This window comes from Chiloscyllium plagiosum, chromosome 29 (assembly GCF_004010195.1).
Source record: "Chiloscyllium plagiosum isolate BGI_BamShark_2017 chromosome 29, ASM401019v2, whole genome shotgun sequence".
Classification (NCBI taxonomy): Eukaryota; Metazoa; Chordata; class Chondrichthyes; order Orectolobiformes; family Hemiscylliidae; genus Chiloscyllium; species Chiloscyllium plagiosum.
The window spans coordinates 32,334,458-32,355,619 of NC_057738.1; the positions used below are offsets into that span (position 1 = coordinate 32,334,458).

General features: G+C 40.6%; 1 protein-coding gene across 2 annotated transcripts in view; it reads right to left on the bottom strand.

Annotated features, from left to right (window-relative positions):
* Positions 1-20,633, bottom strand: part of topbp1 (DNA topoisomerase II binding protein 1) — a 67,046-nt gene extending 46,413 nt beyond the window's left edge. Inside the window, exons 1-9 of one of the 2 annotated variants that reach the window (XM_043719450.1) lie at positions 20,616-20,633; positions 19,239-19,350; positions 19,017-19,151; positions 16,958-17,101; positions 16,184-16,365; positions 15,390-15,583; positions 13,675-13,857; positions 1,440-1,609; positions 979-1,142 (exon numbers count right to left, since the gene is read on the bottom strand). In XM_043719450.1, coding sequence (XP_043575385.1) covers positions 979-1,142; positions 1,440-1,609; positions 13,675-13,857; positions 15,390-15,583; positions 16,184-16,365; positions 16,958-17,101; positions 19,017-19,151; positions 19,239-19,328 — 1,262 coding nt within the window. In that variant the 5' untranslated portion in view covers positions 19,329-19,350; positions 20,616-20,633. Of the gene's footprint in view, positions 1-978; positions 1,143-1,439; positions 1,610-13,674; positions 13,858-15,389; positions 15,584-16,183; positions 16,366-16,957; positions 17,102-19,016; positions 19,152-19,238; positions 19,436-20,615 lie in introns of those variants that run through there. The other variant, XM_043719449.1, reaches the window with a different exon arrangement.
* Between the last annotated feature and the right edge of the window lie 529 nt (positions 20,634-21,162).

Here is a 21,162-nt window from a genome sequence, read left to right on the forward strand (position 1 = left end):
AAATGGGAGGAAAACAGAGACAAAAGGAACAAGTATAACTACATTGTCCAGAGTACCATAAGTTTCCAGTGCAAGAGAACTCAAGGTTAACAGGTAAGTTTGTGACTATCTGCCTTATATTGAGTTATGGATGCACAAGTATCCACAGCATGCCTGACCTGTGATTTGTTTCTTGGTTAGTGCTAAAACTATTGGTGTCTTATCCATTTATGTGTTATTCCATACCAGAGACCTGCACCTTGTATCGCCTATAACCTGTACCTTACCCTCTCCCAAGTTTGTGAATAATCACATAATTTCCCACCCAGAACTTTAAATCTTTAATGTTATTTCCTCTAGTCAGGTTTGTGATCTCCTTCTAGTTCAACCAGAGTACCCTTTGCCAATCAACAGCAACATAAATCACCAGACCAATCTAAATCAACTCCACTGTTTTAACCACAGGCACCAATCTTTCCATTAAACCTACAAGCTTCCAATTTATACCTCAAATAGTAGATGCTATTATGCTCACGCTGCACTACTCACTTACCCAGAAGTCAAGTGACATCTGTTAGCAGATACTTCCTGTCATCTATATGATGCAATACCCAAAGGTCAATCTATGGTGCTATCTTCCTCTGATCCATGACTTGCTACCTCAATAACAAAGTGCATAAAGAGACAGATACACAGAGATTGAAGAAGGTGTGAAGGGAAGCAGAAAAGAAAAAGTACAGGCAGCATGAGAAATAAGTGAAAAAAGGTGAATTGCAACAAAACTAAGACAAGAAGAAGCAAAAGAGGAAAGAGATATATGAAGCAGGAAAACAAAGGCAAAACAAATCAGCAAATGATGAAGTTACACATCACAAACCAATAAAAGAAAACGATACAAGTGAAATCTACTTCTCGCAAAATAACATTATATGGTATAGTTTAAATTATATCTACTTCATTCCCTGTTGTCCTTAAGTGTAGAACATGCATTGACTATACCTGTTTGATATTTTGTTTAGACAGTGTTTTAACTCCTTATCCTCTTCTCCCATGATTATGTAGGTAACATCTTCACAGACTTGATTAAATCGAATACCACCTCCAAAATTGATCATCCGCCTTAATTTATCCAATTTCTTGCCACTAAATCCAGTCAAATAGATCTGACAAAATATGCATGGGTGTACATATCAGACCTTATTTTGAAAAACATTAGTTTATTTGCAATAATAATTTACCAAGTTAGAAATTCAAAAGTGCAATTTTTACAATTAAACAAGATTAATTATTAAAGCAGTTGTGGAAAATTAAAATACGTTTGGTTCAAAACATGTGTGGGCAATCAAACAAGAAACATTAAAAGGTCAACATACTAGTTCATGCCAACATAACTATCTACCATGATGCAATATTTCATCAATGCAAACAGCCCTCTGACACAGCTTAAGTTGTTTCCTTACTTTACATCCATCTAGCAAGTCCTCAGGAACTTCAGAAAGATCAATATCTATTGCCTCAAGATGGTCATCAGGAGCTTCAAGTTTAGCAACCATGGCAGAGGAGAACGCAGATTCATTTATACAGCTTGTGCTAATATTGGAAATATGACTCACATCTGAGAGGGGTCGGGCTAATAATTGGCAAAGGAAGAGAAAAAGAAAAAAATTACATCATATGCATTACTGGCTTAAGTCAAATATTGGCTCAAGTCAAATATTGGCTCATTATCTAAGTAATATGCAAACTTTTAAAAGTATATATTTTTCCAATAGCATATTCTTGAAACAAAATAAAATCCAAGGAATTATACAATATCCAAAACATTAAAGAGCCTAGGATGACACTGCAGCATGCAATACAACATTTCACTAGTGCAACACAAAATTACAATCTCAAAATGCTCTCCAAAAATAGCAAGCGAAAACCAAAGCATCAAGTGTACAATTAATGTTAAGACATTACATCTTTTTTAGTTTTGGACTGTGGACTGAAAATGAGGAACAAACTGAATGCTGGAGAAACTCACCAGAGCTGGTAGCATCTGTGGAGAGAGAAACAGTTAACGTTTTGAGACAGACCTGCTGAGTTTCTTCAGCATTCTGTGCTTGTTTCAGATTTTCAGCATCTGGAGTATTCAGCCTTTGTTTGAAAATGAGAAAAATGGACACTGTTCTTAAAAGGGGAGAACATGCAAGGAGTCGTTTCCATCTTGAAGTGAAGCTAACTGATGCACAGAAGACAATTTTATGTCTTAGGGTGACTGAGGCCAGACATATTGGCACCTTCAGTTGTGAGCTCAAGACAGACTGGCAAAGTAACAATATTCTGATGCAATCTGTGATAATCTGCAAGACCATGAAGGAAATGCAAACAGAGAAGCAACAAAACCTTCCGAAACTGGCTGCATTAAAATCTCTCTCTCGCTAAGTTTTCTTTCCAGAGATCCAAGATGGTGACGATCAAGTAGGTCTGCCCTGCAGAGTTCTTCACTGTAACTCAGGCAAGGAGGTGCATTTACCCTCCGTTTCTTTAGCTATTGTGGCATAAATCGGCAGTCTTAGGTCCCCAAAATTGATGTGTATTAGTTTTGTTGATCAGGGAAGATGAGCAAGAGAAAAAGGCCGCATGGATCGCAACAAGCAGGGCACTCTCCTGTAACAACGGACACGACCGCGGCCGCAATGTTGGCCTCTGCAAACGGTCCTGTGGACTTATCTGTGCAGTAGAGCCTTCTCTCAGAGACAAGATTGAATCAGTGATGGAGGAGACCCGGACCAGACTGGAACCGATCTCGGCCATGCTGTAAAAGCATGAGCAGGAGATCCAGCGTGTCGGGCAGCGCATGGAGGAGGTGGAGCAATGGAGCGTGGCTTCGGAGACTGCGGCAGAATCCTCGGCAGGTCAGATTTAGGCCCTGGAGAACAGGTACGGGGCTTGGTGGAGCAGTTGACGAAAATTGAGGTTGTTGGAAGAACAGTGGTCTGATCGGGCTGCTGGAGCGGGAGGAAGGAGGCCGGCTAGTCAGCTTTATCGAGCAATGGCTCCCACAGTTCTTGGAATTGGAGGTCAAGGCAGGCCGAGTGCGAGTCAAGCAGGCCCACCCAGTCGCAGGCCCGGTTTGGACCAGCGCCCCCGTCCGGTCCTAGTGCGATTCCAGCACTATAGAGATAAGCAAATGGCTTTGGAAGCTTCCAGATCACTGGGGAAGAATCCACAAGCCCTGATATAAAAGGGTCAATAACTATGTTTTTCCAGGACTTTTCAGCGGCTGTGATTCGCAAGAGGAAGCCTTTTGATGAGGTAAAGAGGCTGAGAGACTTGAATATTCAGTACTCTGTAAAATATCTGGCAGTGTTACGTTCCAGCCATGGAGGGTCTGTGTATAAGTTTGACTCATCAGAAAAGAAAAAGGACTTCCTGAACACTTTAAAACAGACTGGCTGGTTCAAGCAACAGTGTGTCCTTTATTTTCTCTGTTGTTTAACTCGTTTAGCTGGTTTCGCTTGTTTAATATGTGGGGGTCCTTTTTTTCTCTTCCTTCTCCCCTCCCATTGTCTTTCTTCTATATTCCCTTTTCTCTTTCTTGGTCTGGGATGGGTGGGGGTTTGGGTTTTTTTTAATATTAGCACTGACTGGGGTCAAAGTACGGGCGGGACGGGTTGGATGCCCACTTCTAATTTTTCTTATTAAAAGATTTTTTTTTAAACTTTGTTTTGCCTGTGTTTGGGGTGCAGCTTCAGCTAGAAGGAGCCATGGAGGGGTTAGTGGGGAGTGTGAATGCCCCCTGTGAGCAAGGGGGAAAGTCTCCTCTTATTTGTTTTATGTGTTGGTTCAGTGTAGAAGTAGTTTTTAGAAGTTTTGCTTCGGTAGTTTTTGTAGTTGTATTTTCTAGTTTATACGAATCTTTTACTGTTTTCACTCAGTGCGTTATGAGTAGGGTTCTGCCTCTCGGAGGGGTCACGAGCTGTCTCGGATGGCTATGTCTAGTTGTTTGTTTAAGTAGTGCACCTGGAATATTAAGGGGAGTCATTCACCGATTATGAGAAAGAAGATACTTTCGAGCCTTAGAAAATAATGGGTCAATGTTGCCCTGCTGCAAGAAACACATTTAGGTGATAAGGGGCATTTAACGTTACAGCAGGGAGGGTTCAGCTGTTTTAATTCTAAAAGCAGAGAAGTAGCTCTTCTCATCCAGAAGAATCTCCCATTTCAACTGTTAGACCAAATTAAGGACGAATGTGTGCGGTTTGTGATCTTCAAAGCTTTAATACACAGAGCACGGGATTTTGAATGTATACTGCCTGTGGCACACCCCCTCAAATTTTTAACGGTGTAACTTCAGAGCAGGAGTCTCTTGTGAATGCCCCTCTGACAATCCAAGAGTTACAGGAGTCATGAGGCAGCTCCAGAGCGGTAAAGCACCCGGCCCAGATGGATTTCAGAGCGAGTTTTATCAGTAGTTTATAAACATGCTGGCCGGGCCAATGTTGGACATGTCCAACTATTCATACAGTCAGGACTGCCTCGCACCCTCTCTAAGAGAAGCTAATATATCCCTTATTTGCAAGAGTGGGAAAGCCCCACAGGATTGTGACTCGTACAGGCCCATATCACTATTAAATGTGGATTTCAAAATGGAGAAGGTATTGCCCTCCATTGTAAAGGAGGAATGGACAGGTTTTATTAGGGGTCACACTGGATGCAGACAAAGTATTTGACTGGGTGGAGTGGCCTCTTTTATATCCTGTAAGGGTTTGGTCTTGGGAAGGTGGTGGGGGGGGGGGGGTCCTTCCCCAGATGGGTGGCAGTGTTATATAGTGATCCTATGGCAGCAGTTCTCACTAATGGCATACGGTCTGACCATTTTAGTATTGGTAGAGGCAGTCGAAAAGGGTGCCCCCTTTCACTGCTACTGTTTACAGAAGCGATCCAGAGGGACCCCAATACAGTTGCTCCGGAGGTGGATCGGGAGGCATAAAATCACGCTTTATGGATATGATATTCCTCTTCTTCTATCTAACCCGACAATATCTGTGCCCTATTTACAACAAATGATTAATTTACAGAGGAACCTCGATTATCCGAATGCTAATTATCCAAAAATCGGATTATCCGAAGGAAATCTCAAGGCCCCGACAGAAACATTACATCAAAGATGTGTTTCCAACAGTGATCGCATCTTTTGTTTACAGTGATTAAACAGGCACCGTTTCCAAATGACTGATCTCCTGCCCTCCCTCTCTCTTCCCTCACACTTGCCCTGGAGTTCTACAGAGGGGTGTACCCTAAACTCCCCTTCCCCAGATAATCTCTTCAATGTTGCACGCACTGTTTGGAGACTTACCCCACAAAGGCAGCAGCAGCAGTCTTGTTGTTGGTGTCCAGTCTGGCTGCACCAGAGGGGAGCCAGGGCGGACTGGTGGGGGTGGGGGGAATGCATGGGAGGAGGCGGTATTGGACAGGGGTGGAGAAGAAGGGCAGGAGCGGTGTTGGACAGGGGGTGGGGGCAGTGTTGAACGAGGTTGGGTGGGTGGGGGGCAGTGTTGGACGGTGGCGGGCGGGGCGAGGGCAGGGACTGCTACTGCAGTCTCCTGAACGGGGAGCAGACTTTAAAAACTCCGAGCCCCAGAGGAAAGGCATTTAATCGATTAACCGAATAATCGATTATCCAAACAAAGTAGTGCCCACCTATCTCGTTCGGATAATCAAGGTTCCCTGCATTTGGTTCTTTCTTGGGGTATAATGTCAATTTTATGAAGTCGGAGGCCACGCCTGTGGGGTAGCTTGTCAGAGTACCCGATCTTCGGGGTGGAATCGGATTTCCTTTCACGTGGTCACAGGAAGGTTTCCTATATTTAGGCATTTTTATTGCTCCGGCCTTTGATCAATTATACAAAACTAATTTTGCGCAGTTGCTGAGACAGGACCTTCAGCGCTGGGAGGCTCTTCTGATACCTTGGTTGGGTAGAATATCTCTGGTTAAAATGAATGTTCTTCCTCGTTTATTATATCCCACGCGAATACTCCCTTTGACACTACCTAGGCAAGCTCTACAGAGGCTAAACAGTTGGCTTGGTTCTTTCATCTGGAGCCACAGGTGACCTCTTAAGCTTGCTAACCTACAGCTTCCACAGGGGGTGGACTTTCCAGATTTTAAGAAATATCAATTAAGTTCCCTATTATGTGACTGACTGGGCTTGCCAGGACCAAAGGTCAATTTGGCTGGATACCGAGGCCTTCCAGGCAAAATGCCGTCTCATTAATTTGCTGTTTATCGACAAGATGAGGACTGTCATGGAGCATTGCAGAAACCAGATTGTCCTTAACACGGTTAAAGCACTGAGAAAGATACGACAGAGCAAGGGCAATTTACATAAAACTTCCCTTTTTTCTCCCATAGTAGGAATGCCAGGATTCCGGTTAGGCTCAATGGATTCTGGTTTTAGGCTAATGGAGTCTAGAGGAGTTTCCTGTTTGAGAGACTTATTTGAGGGGGAGCTCATAATGTCTTTCGATCGACCGAGCCAGAAATATGAACTCTCCAGTAGGGACCTCTTTCGTTATTTTCAGATTAGGGACTTTTTACAGAAAAAACTACGTTATCGGCTAATCCCTATAAGTCTGATTTGGAGAGGAGAGTACTTCAGTCCACAGGTACTCTCTCAATCAGTACCCTCTACCATTCATTAGGAGGTAGTGTCTTGAAGGACATTGAGCAGCTCTGCGGGATCTGGGCTCAGGAATTGGGGATGGAGATCTCATCAGAGGCATGGGAGGATATTTGGGAGAATGAGGGGAAGACTTTGATTTGTAATAGGTTGCCGGCTATGCAACTTAAGGTTCTCCACAGGGCTTATTTGGCACCACAGCAGCTTGCAAAATTTAAGAAAGGAGCCTCTCCAATGTGTCCCAAATGTAAAACAGATATTGGTATTCTTATTCATTGCTTGTGGTCATGCCATAAGCTTCGTAGGTATTGAGGCCCTATAGCGAGTGTTTTGGAAGGGGTCTTGGGAACCGAGGTCAAGGTAGATCGGTGCCTCCTCTTGGGTTTGCTGAATCTGCTCTCTTTAGATGTGCATGGGAAGAAACCGATTAATATTCTCTCATTGTGGGAGGAAGAACATTCTGATGAGCTGGATATTGGAAATTTCCCAGGACTTTCGGGGTGGCATAGGTTAGTTATGGAGCATATCCCCCTAGACTTCCTTAGAAGTATGGTGCACCAGAAAACTGAACTTTTTTTTAATAGGGCATGGTGGCCCTTTTTGAACTATATAGATGCAGACTTCTCGGCCATATTGATTAGGGCCTTTGTGTTGCCGCAAGGGCGGTTTCTGGTGGACCAAGGGCCCTTGAGAGGAAGAATCCCAAATAAATACGGGTACGCCAACTGATGCGCGATGGGTTGCGTTGAGTATTGCAATTTAATTTAATTTACCTTGGTTCGATCTAATTTAATTTAGTTTATTTTGTTTAATTATTTATTGAATTGTAGTACAGGTAGACCATTTGTAATTTTTCTTTTAAACTGTTTATGGAATCGAGTAGTAGTTAGTCTATTGATATTGTTGTTATATTATAAGATTGTTATACTATTTTGCAGTAATTTTATAATTTTGTAAAAAAGTTCAAAACCTTTTTTCAATAGAAATATTTATAAAAAAGGTTTTCTTTCCAATTCTCGGTCGAAAGAGCAGGAAAACTACATTCAGTGACACTGAAAAAGGTAATTCTAAAACCCAAACGAGAAAGATCAAACCTGTAGCCTACAAATTAACCAGTAGACTAAACACTAATCATTGCTGTGCAGATAACATCATGGCATCATCAAAGAATCAAAAGAATTGTGAAACCAACATATCCGGTTTTGAGATGTGGATTGATTCTACAGGACTGGGTTTCCCTGACATTTCTTTCCCTCCAAATATAATATTTGCATTGTCTGTTTTTCTGTGCATGTATGGGGAAATTTAAAATGGGCACAAGTTGTATAGTCATAAATTAATAATTCATTTTCTTTTTTTCTGCCCTTAGTTAAGATAATTAGTTTGGTTGCAATAATTATTTTCTCGTTAATGACAAAAAATTGGTCTGTATTTCTTTAAACATGATCAGACATTTTGGTAGTTTAATTAAATTTTCACATCTGTGGAAATCCTGGGAACAATAGGGCTCGACATCAGCGTGAAGCCCCAAGTCAGTCATGATAGTTATGCAAAGCAAAATAACTTTCCTTTTCTAAGGGCTGAAAACCCATAGATGCTAATAAAATTCAACTGACAAAAGCCTATCAAATCAGTTTTAAGTGTTAGTGGTGCTGCTGATGATAAATGAAGAGATTGTTTTATATAAGAGGAGGCTGTATCATGAAATGGACAATATCCTAATGTTCCCATAGCACAGCTCAGCCAAAAATGAGAAAAACATTCCCACAAATTACATTTAAATAGAGAAATAAGAAAATGCCCCCCCTTGTATTGCAAGGCATCACTGAGGGACAGCTAATTATTATTATTCTTTCATATAATGTGGCATGTTGTCCATCCCCAAATAACCTTGAATTTAGGGCATTTCAGATGGCTGTTAAGAGTCAACTAAATTACAGCAGGTTTGGGGTAACATTTTGGCCAAACCAGGCAAAGATGTCAGATTTTCTTCCCTCAAGGATATCAGCAATCAAAAAAAAAAGATGCTGACAACTGATTACTTAAGATTAGCTTTCTATTCCAGATTTTATTAATTGATTTTAAATTCCAGCAGCTGCCAACATTAGTTTGATCTTTAGAATTATAGAATGGTTACGACACAGGAAGCTGCCATTCAGCTCTCATCTCTGCAAAAGCAATTAACTTCATTTGTTCCAATCTCCTGTAGCGCTGTTAATTTTGTTTTGAAGGCCTCAATTGAATCTCCCTCCACCACAGATACAAACAGAGCATTCCAGGTACTAAACATTGGTTGTCTAAAAAAAAAATCCCCATGTTACCATTGCTTCTTTCATCAATCACTTCATTCCAATTTTCAATCCTGCCTCTCAGAGGAATAGTTTTGACCTATGAACTCTGGTCATATCCCCTATGATTTTAAAAAACTCTAATGAAATTCTTCAATTTTTGACTGTCCAAAGAGAACAATCTTAGCTTGTTCCAATCTGTTCATAAACCTTAAATTTTTCAGCATGTGTTACAACATGGGGTAAACTCTCCTGCTTAATTTAAAACCAGCAAAAAAAAAGATTTATCCCATGCAGCAATCTGTGAAAATTCGAGAGGCCAAGAACCAATTAAAGTAAAAATTAACTTTATTTCTTAAAGTATAACAGAGAATAATTAAATAACAACTATTAACAATTCCATCTTCAAACCTATTGTTTACCTTCCCCTTCCACAATACTAGTCTGATAAAACTCTCAATTAAGATTTACAAAACAAAACTTATCTGAAAACCAGGCAGCTTTTTGTTCTTCTATTTGGATCTTCCTGTGTCTTCTTTTCTTTTTAGGGATGCTGTTTCACAGGTGACTGCTCGAGAAAGGTATTTTTAACAGAGCTATTTTTCAGGCTGCCTTTTTACATGCTGGTAGCTTGGCAGTTCTCCTCTCAACTGTTCAATTTTCCCTGGCCTTATACTCCCAAAGCATCGGATTGTGTCATTGGCTTTTAAGATTGTCAATATACGAAATTCAAACTCGATTGGATCTTGTATTTTTGGAAGTATAATTTAAACTGATTGGCCTAATTCGAATCTGTTTTCAAGCGACCAGCTACCCAAGTAGCTGGAGCACCTATTACACTGTAGCTTATTGAGAACACTTGGTCCTGTCACTGCTCGCTTTTAACTCTTAAAAAGGTACAGTACACCCACATCTTCATAACGCATGCAACATTCTTGGGAATCTTTTCTGCGCCCTTTTAATGGGCTTTTAATCCTTATTAAAGTCTAATCCTAGAATTGGATGCTATATCCTAGCTGTGCAGAATTGTATGCAGGCTCATCATAATTTCTTTGCTTTTGTACCAGGGAAGGTGGGACCTCTACAAACAGGCTGGTCTTCACTTAAACCAAAGGGGTATTAATATCCTGGGTGGGAAATTTGCTAGTGCTATTCAGGTGGATTTAAACTAATTCAGCAGGGGGATGGGAACCTGTGGTGTAGTTCCATTACACAGGGGTGTGAGAGTAGGGAGGACATGGACAGGATTTCACGGCCACAGGAGTGTGCTGGCAGACAGCAAGCTGGTTTGATATGTGTCTACTTCAAAGCCGTGAGTATCCAGAATAAGGTAGGTGAGTTTACAGCATTGATAGGTACCTGGGAATTCTATGTAGTGGTCATTTCAGAGACATGATAGAACAGGGTCAGAAATAGGTGTTGCAGGTTCCAAGGTTTAGATCTTTCATTAAGATCAGGAAAGGTGGTAAATGAGGGGGAGGTGTGGATTTGTTAATCAAGGACAGTATAATGGGGACTGAAAGAACTTTTGACGAGGACTCGTCTACAGACGTGGTATGGGCTGAGGTTAGAAACAGGAGAGGAGAGGTCACACTGCTGGGAGTTTTTTCACAGGCCTCCGCAAAGTTCTAGGGATTAGATTAGATTAGATTAGATTACTTACAGTGTGGAAACAGGCCCTTCGGCCCAACCAGTCCACACCGACCCGCCGAAGCGCACCCACCCATACCCATACCCCTACCCCTACATTTACCCCTGCATCTAACACTACGGGCAATTTAGCATGGCCAATTCACCTAACCTGCACATTTTTGGATTGTGGGAGGAAACCGGAGCACCCGGAGGAAACCCACGCAGACACGGGGAGAATGTGCAAACTCCACACAGTCAGTCGCCTGAGGCGGGAACTGAACCCGGGTCTCTGGCGCTGTGAGGCAGCAGTGCTAACCACTGCTGTGGAGGAGAGGATTGGCAAATCGATTCTGGGTAGGAGTGAAAGGAACAGGGTGGTCATTATGGGGGACTTGAACTTCCCCAACATTGACTGGAAATGCTATACCTCTAGTATGTCGGATGGATCAGTTTTTGTCCACTGTGTGCAGGAGGGTTTCCTGACACAGTATGTAGAAGGGCCGACAAGAGGAGAGGCCACACTGGATCTGGTACTTGGTAATGAATCAGGCCAGGTGTTTGATTTAGTGGTAGGTGAACAGTTTGAAGAGAGTGACCATAATTTGGTTACTGTTGGTTACTGTTTAGCGATGGAAAGAGATAGGTACATGCCACAGGCGATTAGGCAAGACTTAGGGGGCATAGAATGAGGTAGCAAAATGCAGGGGATGGGGACAATCGAAATGTGGAGCAGATTTAAGGAACAGATATTGTGTGTCCTTGATAGGCAGGGAGGAAGCGATAAGGTAAAGGAACCGTGGTTTACTGAAGAAATTGTATCTCTAGTTAACGGAAGAGGGAGGCTTATGTGATGTTGAGATGAGATGGTTCAGAAGATGCAATGGAGAGTTACAGATTAGCTAGGAAGGATTTAAAGAAAGAATTAAGAAGAACAAACAGGGTACCTGAGCAGTCTTTAGCAGGTAGAATAAAGCAGAACCCTAAAGCTTTCTCAGGTATGTGAGGAATAAAAGGGTAACTAGGGTAGGAATAGGGCCAGTCAAAGAATGAAGTGGGAAGTTATGTGTGGACCCTGTGGAGATCAGAGGGGTGTTAAAGGAATATTTCTCATCTGTTTTCACTCAGGAAAAGGAGAATATTGTTAAGGAGACGACTGAGATATGGGCTATTAGACTAGAAAGGAGTGAGGTTCGTAAGGAGGAGCGGTTATCAATTCTAGAATGTGTGAAAGTGGATAAGTCCCTTGGGCCGGATGGGATTTATCCGAGGATTCTCTGGGAAGCTATGGGAGAAGATAGTGGAGGCTTTGACCTTGATCTTTCAGTCATCATTGTCTCCAGGTTTAGTACCAGAGGACTGGAGGATTGCAAATGTTGTGCCCTTGTTCAAGAAGGGCAGTAGAGATGACCCAGATAATTATACACCAGTGAGCCTTACATCTGATGTAGAAAATGTTTTGGAAAGGATTATAAGAGGTAAGATTTATAATCAACAAGCAAGCAACAATTTGATTGGAGATAGTCAACATGGTTTCACCAAGGGCAGGTCATGTCTCACAAACCTCACAGTTTTTTAAGGTGACCAAGCATGTGGATGAGGGTAGGGCAATTGACGTGGTGTTCATGGACTTCAGTAAAGCCTTTGATAAGGTTCCACATGGTAGGCTTTTGGAGAAAATGCAGAGGCATGAGATTGAGGGTGATTTAACAGTTTGGATTAGAAACTGGCTTTCTGTAAGAAGGCAACGAGTGGTGGTTGATGGAAAATATTCAGCCTGCAGTCTGGTTATTAGTGGTGTGCCACAAGGATCTGTTTTGGGACCACTGCTGTTTGACATTTCTATAAATGACTTAGATGCAGGCATAGGTCGATGGGTTAGTAAGTTTGCAGATGACACTAAAGTCAGTGGAGTGGTAGACAGTGTGGAAGAATGTTGCAGGGGGACTTGGATAAACTGCAGAATTGGGCTGAGAGGTGGCAAATGGAGTTCAAAGCAGATAACGGAGGTGATTCATTTTGGTAAGAATAATAGGAATGCAGAATACTGGGTCAATGGAAAGAATCGTGGTAGCGTGAATGTGCAAAGGGATCTTGATGTCCATGTACACAGATCCCAGAAGGTTGCCACCCAAGTTGATAGTGCTGTTAGGAGAAAGTGAGGACTGCAGATGCGGGAGATCAGAGCTGAAAATGCGTTGCTGGAAAAGCGCAGCAGGTCAGGCAGCATCCATGGAGCAGGAGAATCGACGTTTCGGGCATGAGCCCTTCTTCATACCTGAACCGTGATGTCATGCTGCAACTGTACAAAATGCTAGTGCGGCCTCACTCGGGATATTGTGTACAGTTCTGGTCACCTCATTACAGGAAGGATGTGGAAGCATTGGAAAAGGTGCAGAGGAGATTTACCAGGATGTTGCCTGGTCTGGAGCGAATGTCTTATGAGGAAAGGCTGAGGGACTTGGGTCTGTTCTCATTGGAGAGGAGGCAGCTAAGAGGGGATTTAACAGAGACATACAAGATGATCAGAGGATTAGATAGGGTGGATAGTAAGAGTCTTTTCCTTGGATGATGGCATCAGCTTATGCGAGGGTGCATTGCTGCAAATTGAGAGGTGATAGATTTAAGACAGATATCAGAGGCAGGTTCTTTAGTCAGTGTGATAAGGGCTTGGAATGCCCTGCCTGCCAATGTAATTAACTCAGCCACATTAGGGGCATTTAAACAGTCCTTGAATAAGCATATGGATGATGATGGGATAATGTAGGGGGATGGGCTTAGGTTAATTCACAAGTAGGTGCAACATCGAGGGCCGAAGGGCCTGTTTTGCGCTATATTGTTCTATGCACACTCTGTCCCTATTTAAAAAGTCCAAGACGCTGTATGTTTTCCTAATCTACTCTGTGACCTTCAATGAAGAGACCATATTTAATGAACTATGCAGATAGAGTCCGCTGACCATGACAGCTCTTTAAGAAGCAAGTGATTAGTCATGTATATATAAAATGAGAATTGGATGATAAAGGAAATGGAAACAGTTCACATATACAATTTAAAATGGTACTATAAAATTTAAGAAAGGGGAATGAACACATCAATATTCTACTTACAGCTCAGTGCATCTCCCAAGTTCGTAGGAGTTGAAGTGCTTGGAGCTACCTCTGTAGGTTTAGTTTCAGATTCAACTTTATAATTACTTTCATCTTGGCAAGTACCATGCTTGATAGAATCGAAGAACCATTGGATGGATACACAGTATACATTCCATTTTTTTGCACATTCATACTTCTGGCCTAGACACAGAACAGACAAATATTGAAAACAGCACGATAATTAATATTGGTCAGAATAACAATGATGAGATGACTAGACATGATTTTACAGAGCAGCAGAACAGGTTCAACAGGCTACATGGTCTGCATTTGTTGCTACGATCCTACCCACCCACCACATAAATTTCGACCGCTAACTATTGAACTGGTTACCATTGAACAAGTGGTTCAGTTAACTAAATGCACAAGGGCAACTAGAGCTGTACCCATTAACATAAAGCAGGGAAGCCTTAAACTAGAAATGGATTCCAGAACCACAGAGAAAATTATATATGGTAGCATTAAACAAAGGCGATTTAGAATTGTCTCTTTATTTAAGGAAGTAACCCTTATGTTGGATACGCTTCTGAGAAGGTACACTAACTGGATTCCTAGGACATGGGGGATGTGGGCTATGTGCCTTTGTTTAATAGGTTGAACCTATACTCAGAGCTTAGAAGAATAAGAGATTCTGAGGGTGAATTGCTGGGTACATGTTTGGAGGTTTCCTCTTGCAAGGAATTTAACAGACTGTACAGTTTAAAAATTTCCCAATTGAGACAGACATAAGGAGGAATTTCTCTTCCCGGAGGGTTGTTTTTCTTTGCAATTCTCTTCCCCAGACAGCAGTGAATGGTGAATCAATGAATATATTCAAGGCTGAGTTGATGGGCTTTTGGTTGAGAGTTATGGTCAAAGGATAGGAAGGAAAGCACAGTAAGGCCACAATCAGATCATGAACTTAATGAATGGCAGAGAGGGCTTAATGAATGTTCCTTTTTCCTTATGATCTTCTAAAACCAGGGGAATTTGATCTATCGTCTTTCATGTGAAAATAATTATTGAAAAATATTTCTGTTAAGATATAAAGTTGTAAAAATACTGAAAAAAATTCACTGCAGACACTTTAAATTCAAAAGCAATTTTCTCTCAAAACTAGCAAGAGCTACAAACAATTATTTCAAATCATATCTAAAAGCCAGACAGAGAATAGCACTAAGTAAATCTAAGGTGTTGCAATTCTTTGTTTATTGATGAAAGAAACTGCACAGAATAATACAAGGGCCTGAAGAGGGAATTATATATGCTAACAGCATTAACCTTGCAAATTGGAATACAGAGCAAGCTGTTTGCAATACTTCAAAGCAGTATTCCCACTTATGAGAAATATCAAATTGTCAATAAGATTTACAATCAATCCATAGTAGCCCTATCAATCTCACTGCGCTGGCTTTCATCATCACTTTAATATATCATGTTTTCTATGCATTATTCATTAGCCTAACTGCACGTTGATTAAATCGCATTTACAAGTATAACAGAGTCCCATTTTCAGAAAATGTGATTGCAGAAATTAGCGAACAGTTGACAATCTCCATATTGCTTCTTGCATATGTAGAACAGCCATGGCAATAAAGACAAGCAGAAAAGGAATATTATGCAGTTTTGTTCATTATGGAAAATGATACAAAATATAAAAGCTGAGCAATGTGATATGAATATGGCATTTTTACCTTTAGGTTCTTGCACAATCAAATGTGTGCAATCATTCATCTTCAGCTGCCCAGAGTACTGGCCTCCATTCTCCAAGGTAAGCCGCTGTACTTCCTGTCTGTCCTGGCTACTCAGCCCAGTTACACAGACTGTGCAGCCAAGGAACGGAGGACAGAGGTGCTCCTCCATATCCACATCTGTCAGGCTAATGATGCTGTTTGAAAGAAAGCTAAAGTGAGTGAAATCAATGCAAACAGTATGACCGTTACTTCATTTATGTTCCTCAACATCAATAAGTCACCAAGAACAAAAATTATTTATATATATCTTAATGTCAGCTGGGAACAACTCAAGGTCTTCACATCTTCTGAACTACTTTTCAAGTCTAGTTAGCTTACTTAAAAAAAGTAGCAGTTTTTCACTTAGCACACAGCACTTCAAGTCAATAGCAACATTTTTAAAGCAACCCTAATATTCTCAAGTTTTACCTGCACACCCTGCAAGTTAATTTTTGACATTTTAAAAATCTATTTAATAGTGTGATAACTAGTGTCTCAAAATTGTTCAACATGGAAAAAAGATGCAGTACTTTTATTAATCGTTTAAAAAGAGCTAGCCATTATCCTTTTCCCCATAATCCCATTGCCCTTTCTTCATAGCCTTTCACATTTGTTCATTTCATGTTAAAACCTATTTACTAATTCTGTTCACTGCTGTTTCCAACAAAGTCTTTTTCGTGCCAAATACACAACAGGAGTTAACATCTCCTTTTAAAAAAACTTGAAAGGAAGTACAATCTGCCAAGGACACTTACCCCTTTTTAGCTTTTTCCCAGCATGCCTTAACCCAGGATGGAAGTAAAATTTTCTTTTTCAGACTGGCAGCTACTAAATACTTCTTGCTTCCAACCTCTCCAGCTATCAGATGAGTTACCGAGATGTTGAAATCTCGAAGGATCCGACCACCCATCAGTTGTACTTGTTTATGTACATCATCCTTAGGAGATAATACACAAATCATTCAGTCTCCCAGCAAGTAATAATTAAAACAGTGTGCCGTGAGCCTTTTAGGAATACAAATTTCATTTCAAAACTTTGGGCATGTTCAAATTATTACAAATGCAGGCAGCAGCATTTGTGATAACAGATTAAAAGTGACATGGTCCAGTAAGTATATCTTTGGACTGAAAACAAAAATGACATTAATTTTACTTAATATACATCAGGTGTAAAAACTATAACATTTTCTTAGTTGTCATTTTAAGTAATAAAATATTGGTACTATAGAACAACTTATTTCACACAATGAAGCAACTGAATTAGCATTGAGTTTTACAAAATTGTTGACAGAAGCCTTTATAATATATGGTTTAGAAATTAAATTGCAACCGAAATTCTCTCCTGGTTTTGAAACTTAGCTAGAAAACAGTTTTTGATCTGCTAATTATAGTACCTTTGGAGCCACCTAATTTGTAGATTCCCGTCAGAAATTCATCGTGCAATACAAGTTCAAAAGCCTTTGCATCACTATCTCTGAAAATTACGTACACCTAAGGCTGAAGTTAATAGCACTGCCATGAAATACATACCCTGGTTTGCTTATCCAAACTGGTGCATGAAACCACCACATCAGCCATGACCATACTGTAGACAGGATGTACAGCTTCAGGTACACTCTGTTGTTGCTGAAGACAAAATACAACCACTTGTGGGCCAACAATTCTACATCCAAGCTGCACATAAAAAAGGCAAATCAAAGTATAAAATGGCAATTATTGCTGCAGTAAAACTGAAATACTACAACTTCACAAAGGTGCACATTCTGTGTACCAACTGAAAACCCAAATAAATTAGTTTCAAATAAGAAACGTGCTTCATTATCTCCTGTTAATATCTAATTTTATTTGCATCACTGTTAATGGCTATGCCTTCAGCTGCTGAAGCCCTGATCTCCATGGATACCTCCCCCCTCCCCAATTGCTCCTCTCTGATATTCCTTAAAGCTAGCTGTGTGCACAAAAGGCCACGTTTCCCACATTAACAAATCACTACACCACAAAATAAAACAAAGAATGGCAAATGTTGAAGATCTGAAACAAAAACAGAAATTGCTGGAGAAACTAATCAGATCTAGATTAGCATCATCTAGAATCATAGAATTCCTGTAGTGTAGAAAGAGACCACTTGGCCCATCAAGTCTGCACCAACCCTCTGAACAGCATTCCACCCAGAACCATCCTCCTACTCTCTCCTCATAACCCTGCATTTAGCATAGCTGACCCACCTAACTTGCATGTCTTTGGACTATGGGAGGAAACTGAAGCAGCTGTTAGAAATCCACACAAACACAAGGACAACATGCAAACTCCACACAGTCACCCAATGCTGGAATCAAACCCTGGACCCTGGCACTGAGGCATCAGTGCTAACTACTATACCGCGGAGCCGCCCTATCTGATGAAGAGACAACAGACACAAAACATGAACTCTGCTTTCTTCCCACAGATCTTGTCAGACCATTCTGAGTTTCTCCACCAATTCCTGCTTTTATACCACAAAGCATTTAACTGGCTGTAAAGCACTTTCAGACATCCTGAGGCCATGAATGGCACTCTTAATACCACACATCTTTTGGCCATTTTCTGATGTTGCTGCATCACATTTCTTTCAATGTTCTAAGTAATTCCCTGTAACTACCAGTACTCAACCATTATTGTTCAGAGTTATCTTGGAAACCATTTAAATTTTTGGGAAAACCCATTTCTAACAGCACAACATTATGCCACAGAGAAATAAAAAAGAAATTTTACGTATGATCTCTTCGGCCCTTATTTTGTTGACTGCAGCATACATGTGAAGTTTGCTTAACTGTCCAACTGCTCTGTAAGCTACAGGCAGTATAAATTACTGTCAGGTATGCTGATAATGGCAGGATATCTGATGCTATTTCCATTGCAGAGTGATTCGCTTTACAAATTGTTTAGTAACTGGAACAGATCAATAGCTTTCTAAAGAAAGCAGGGCTCCTTCATAGAGCCCTTTGCTTCACTAAGCAACTAATACAGTTGAACGTAGTAACTTTTACATTACCAGAGAGTTTTTAAAAAGCGTCTGGAAATGTCAATGAATAGTTCAACGCTGAATACTGAAAGGTCTGCCTGAAGGTTAGTATCTGATCAATGATTCTGGCAAAACAGATAGCCTTATAAGAACTAAAGGAACCATCTTTCGATGATCAATTTGATGTTAGAGGATTGTGGAGAGTAACAGTTATCTTAAAATGTCAGCGTTAGTGCAGATTGCAATTACTATGTATTGTTTGTATCGAGGGCTGTTTATTTACCAGTTCAGTGCTCAATAAACTTGTTTAGTAGTTTGTAATCTAAACGTGATCTGATAAATTATAAATCCCTTCACCCGCTGAACACTAGATCATATGGCAGCTTATTATGAATTCTAGCAGTTGGTTTACAGGTCACAATGGTTCTCTGGTTGGTCACTAAATCCTGCTGCCTTGTGGGACCACCATTGGTAAAAATGGATGTGACAGGGGGTTTTCTATTTGGGTTCCAGCCATACTTAAAAGAAAAGCTCGATATAACAACTTCAAAACAACACTCTACAAGAGCGAAACACAAAATTACACACCTTTTTCAGGTGATTGTAAGCATCTCCCTCAAATGGATCACATATATAAAGTGAGCTGTCTTTTACTTTCAAGTTAAATACTTCATCTTCATGTATCATCTGCAGAAAATCCTCAGATTTAAATTCTTTAATAGCCTGCAAGTCAGAAAAAAAAAGTCTATGAAATGAATTAAGTTAAAATTAAGAAAGGCTTAAACATTAAATATTATTATAGAAACCAACCTTATATGCTTTCGTGAAATATTCAGAATCTTTCCCTTTTGATTTTATGAATTTTACAAGAAAAGGTTCTGACTTGGCAGAGCTCGGCATTTTCACAACCTAAACTTGGAGACTAAAAAAAACATCAAATGTATTTAAAGTCTCTCAATATCAATACAAAAAATGGGTTTGGAAACAACCACAGTCACTTGAATTCAAAAGTATTTGAATGATTGCAAACCACTTTAAGACTTTTGAAAGTCATGAGGATTCTCAATGATTAAAGACTTAACAGCAATCTAAGTTTGTTAATACATCGCATCAGTTATTTGACATTTCGATCTTTTACTGTAAATTCTCTGTCCTATGATCCTGCTTCACTTGCTACCTGATGAGGGAGCGGCACTCTGAATGTTTGTACTTTCAAATAAAGCTGTTGGACTATAACCTGGTGTTGTGTGATTTTTTAAACTTTGTCCACATCAGTCCAATGCCGGCACCTCCACATCATAAATTAATCTAGGGCCATTTACCAGCATTTGGCCCATACCCCTTTTAACCCTTCCTATTCATAGACCCATCCAGATACCTTGTAAATATTGTAATTGTATTAGCCTCCACCACTTTCTCTGACAGCTCAATTCATACACACATCATCCTCTGCGTGAAAACATTGCCCCTTTTAAACCTTTCCCTCTCATCTTAAACACATGCCCTCTAGTTTTGGACTGTACTATTCTGAGGAAAAGACCTTGGCTATTCACCCAATTATCATTTTATATGTCTCAGTGGTTAGCATTGCTGCACCAGAGACCCGACTTTGATTCCAGCCTCGGGCGACAGTCTGTGTGGAGTTTTCACATTCTCCCAGCATCTGCTTGGGTTTCCTCCAGGTGCTCCGGTTTCCTCCCACAGTCCAAAGTCTTGCAGGTTTGGTGGACTGGCCATGCTAAATTGACCATAGTGTCCAGGGATGTGTTGATTAGGTGGACTAGCAATGGGAAGTGCAGGGATGCAAGGATAGGGTGGGTATGGGTGGGATGCTCTTCGGAGGGTTGGTGTGGACTTGTTGGGCCAAATGGCCTGTTTCTGCATTGTAGGGATTCTATCAGATCACCTCTCAGCCTCCAACACTCCAGGGAAAATAGCCCCAGCCTATTCAGACTCTCCCTGTAGCTGAAACCCTCCAACCCTGGCAACGTACATGTAAATCTTTGCTGAATCCTTTCAAGTTTCACAGTTTCCTATAGCAAGGTGACCAGAATTGGACCAGAATTGAACCAGTATGCCAAAGGTGGCCTCACCAATGTATTATACAGCCACAACATGATGATTTCTCGACCAAATTTCTACTTATCCTTCAATGAAATGGCAGTGTTCAGTCTCCAGCTGTCTTACCAATTAGCTTTAGGGTCAGAGACGTCAAAATTGATTAGTAAACAGCCTTTAAAAGAGTAAATATAAAAACATATTACACGTGAAGCACTTTCTGAATACTGCTTGCTGTCTTGCTTAAATACCTTGCATCTGAAGCCTTTGAAAACTCTAAATACACATCCTCCCACATTTACTTCAGCAGCAGTGTTGGAGCTGTCTGAAACATTTCACAGTATATTGTTATATATCCAATCATATGACATTCACTGTGAAATCTCAGTTGCAAACATTAACTGTTCAGCAATTCTGGAAACCAATTAATGGATGCAGCCATTTCCCATTACCCAAGGAAATTTAGAATAGTAATTAATACAAGAACCCTCTTTTATGGCAACTTCCAAAAACGGTTACAAATGTGAGATAAAGTTAAATGAAATAAAAGGCATTTTTAGGTAGATGTAGTCTGTTTAACTGAAGTGCAAACACAAGTGGAGTGACCACAAGATATTCACATTTGTGAATCTACTTTTAGCTTTATATTACAGTTGATTATTTCTAGGTTTACCAC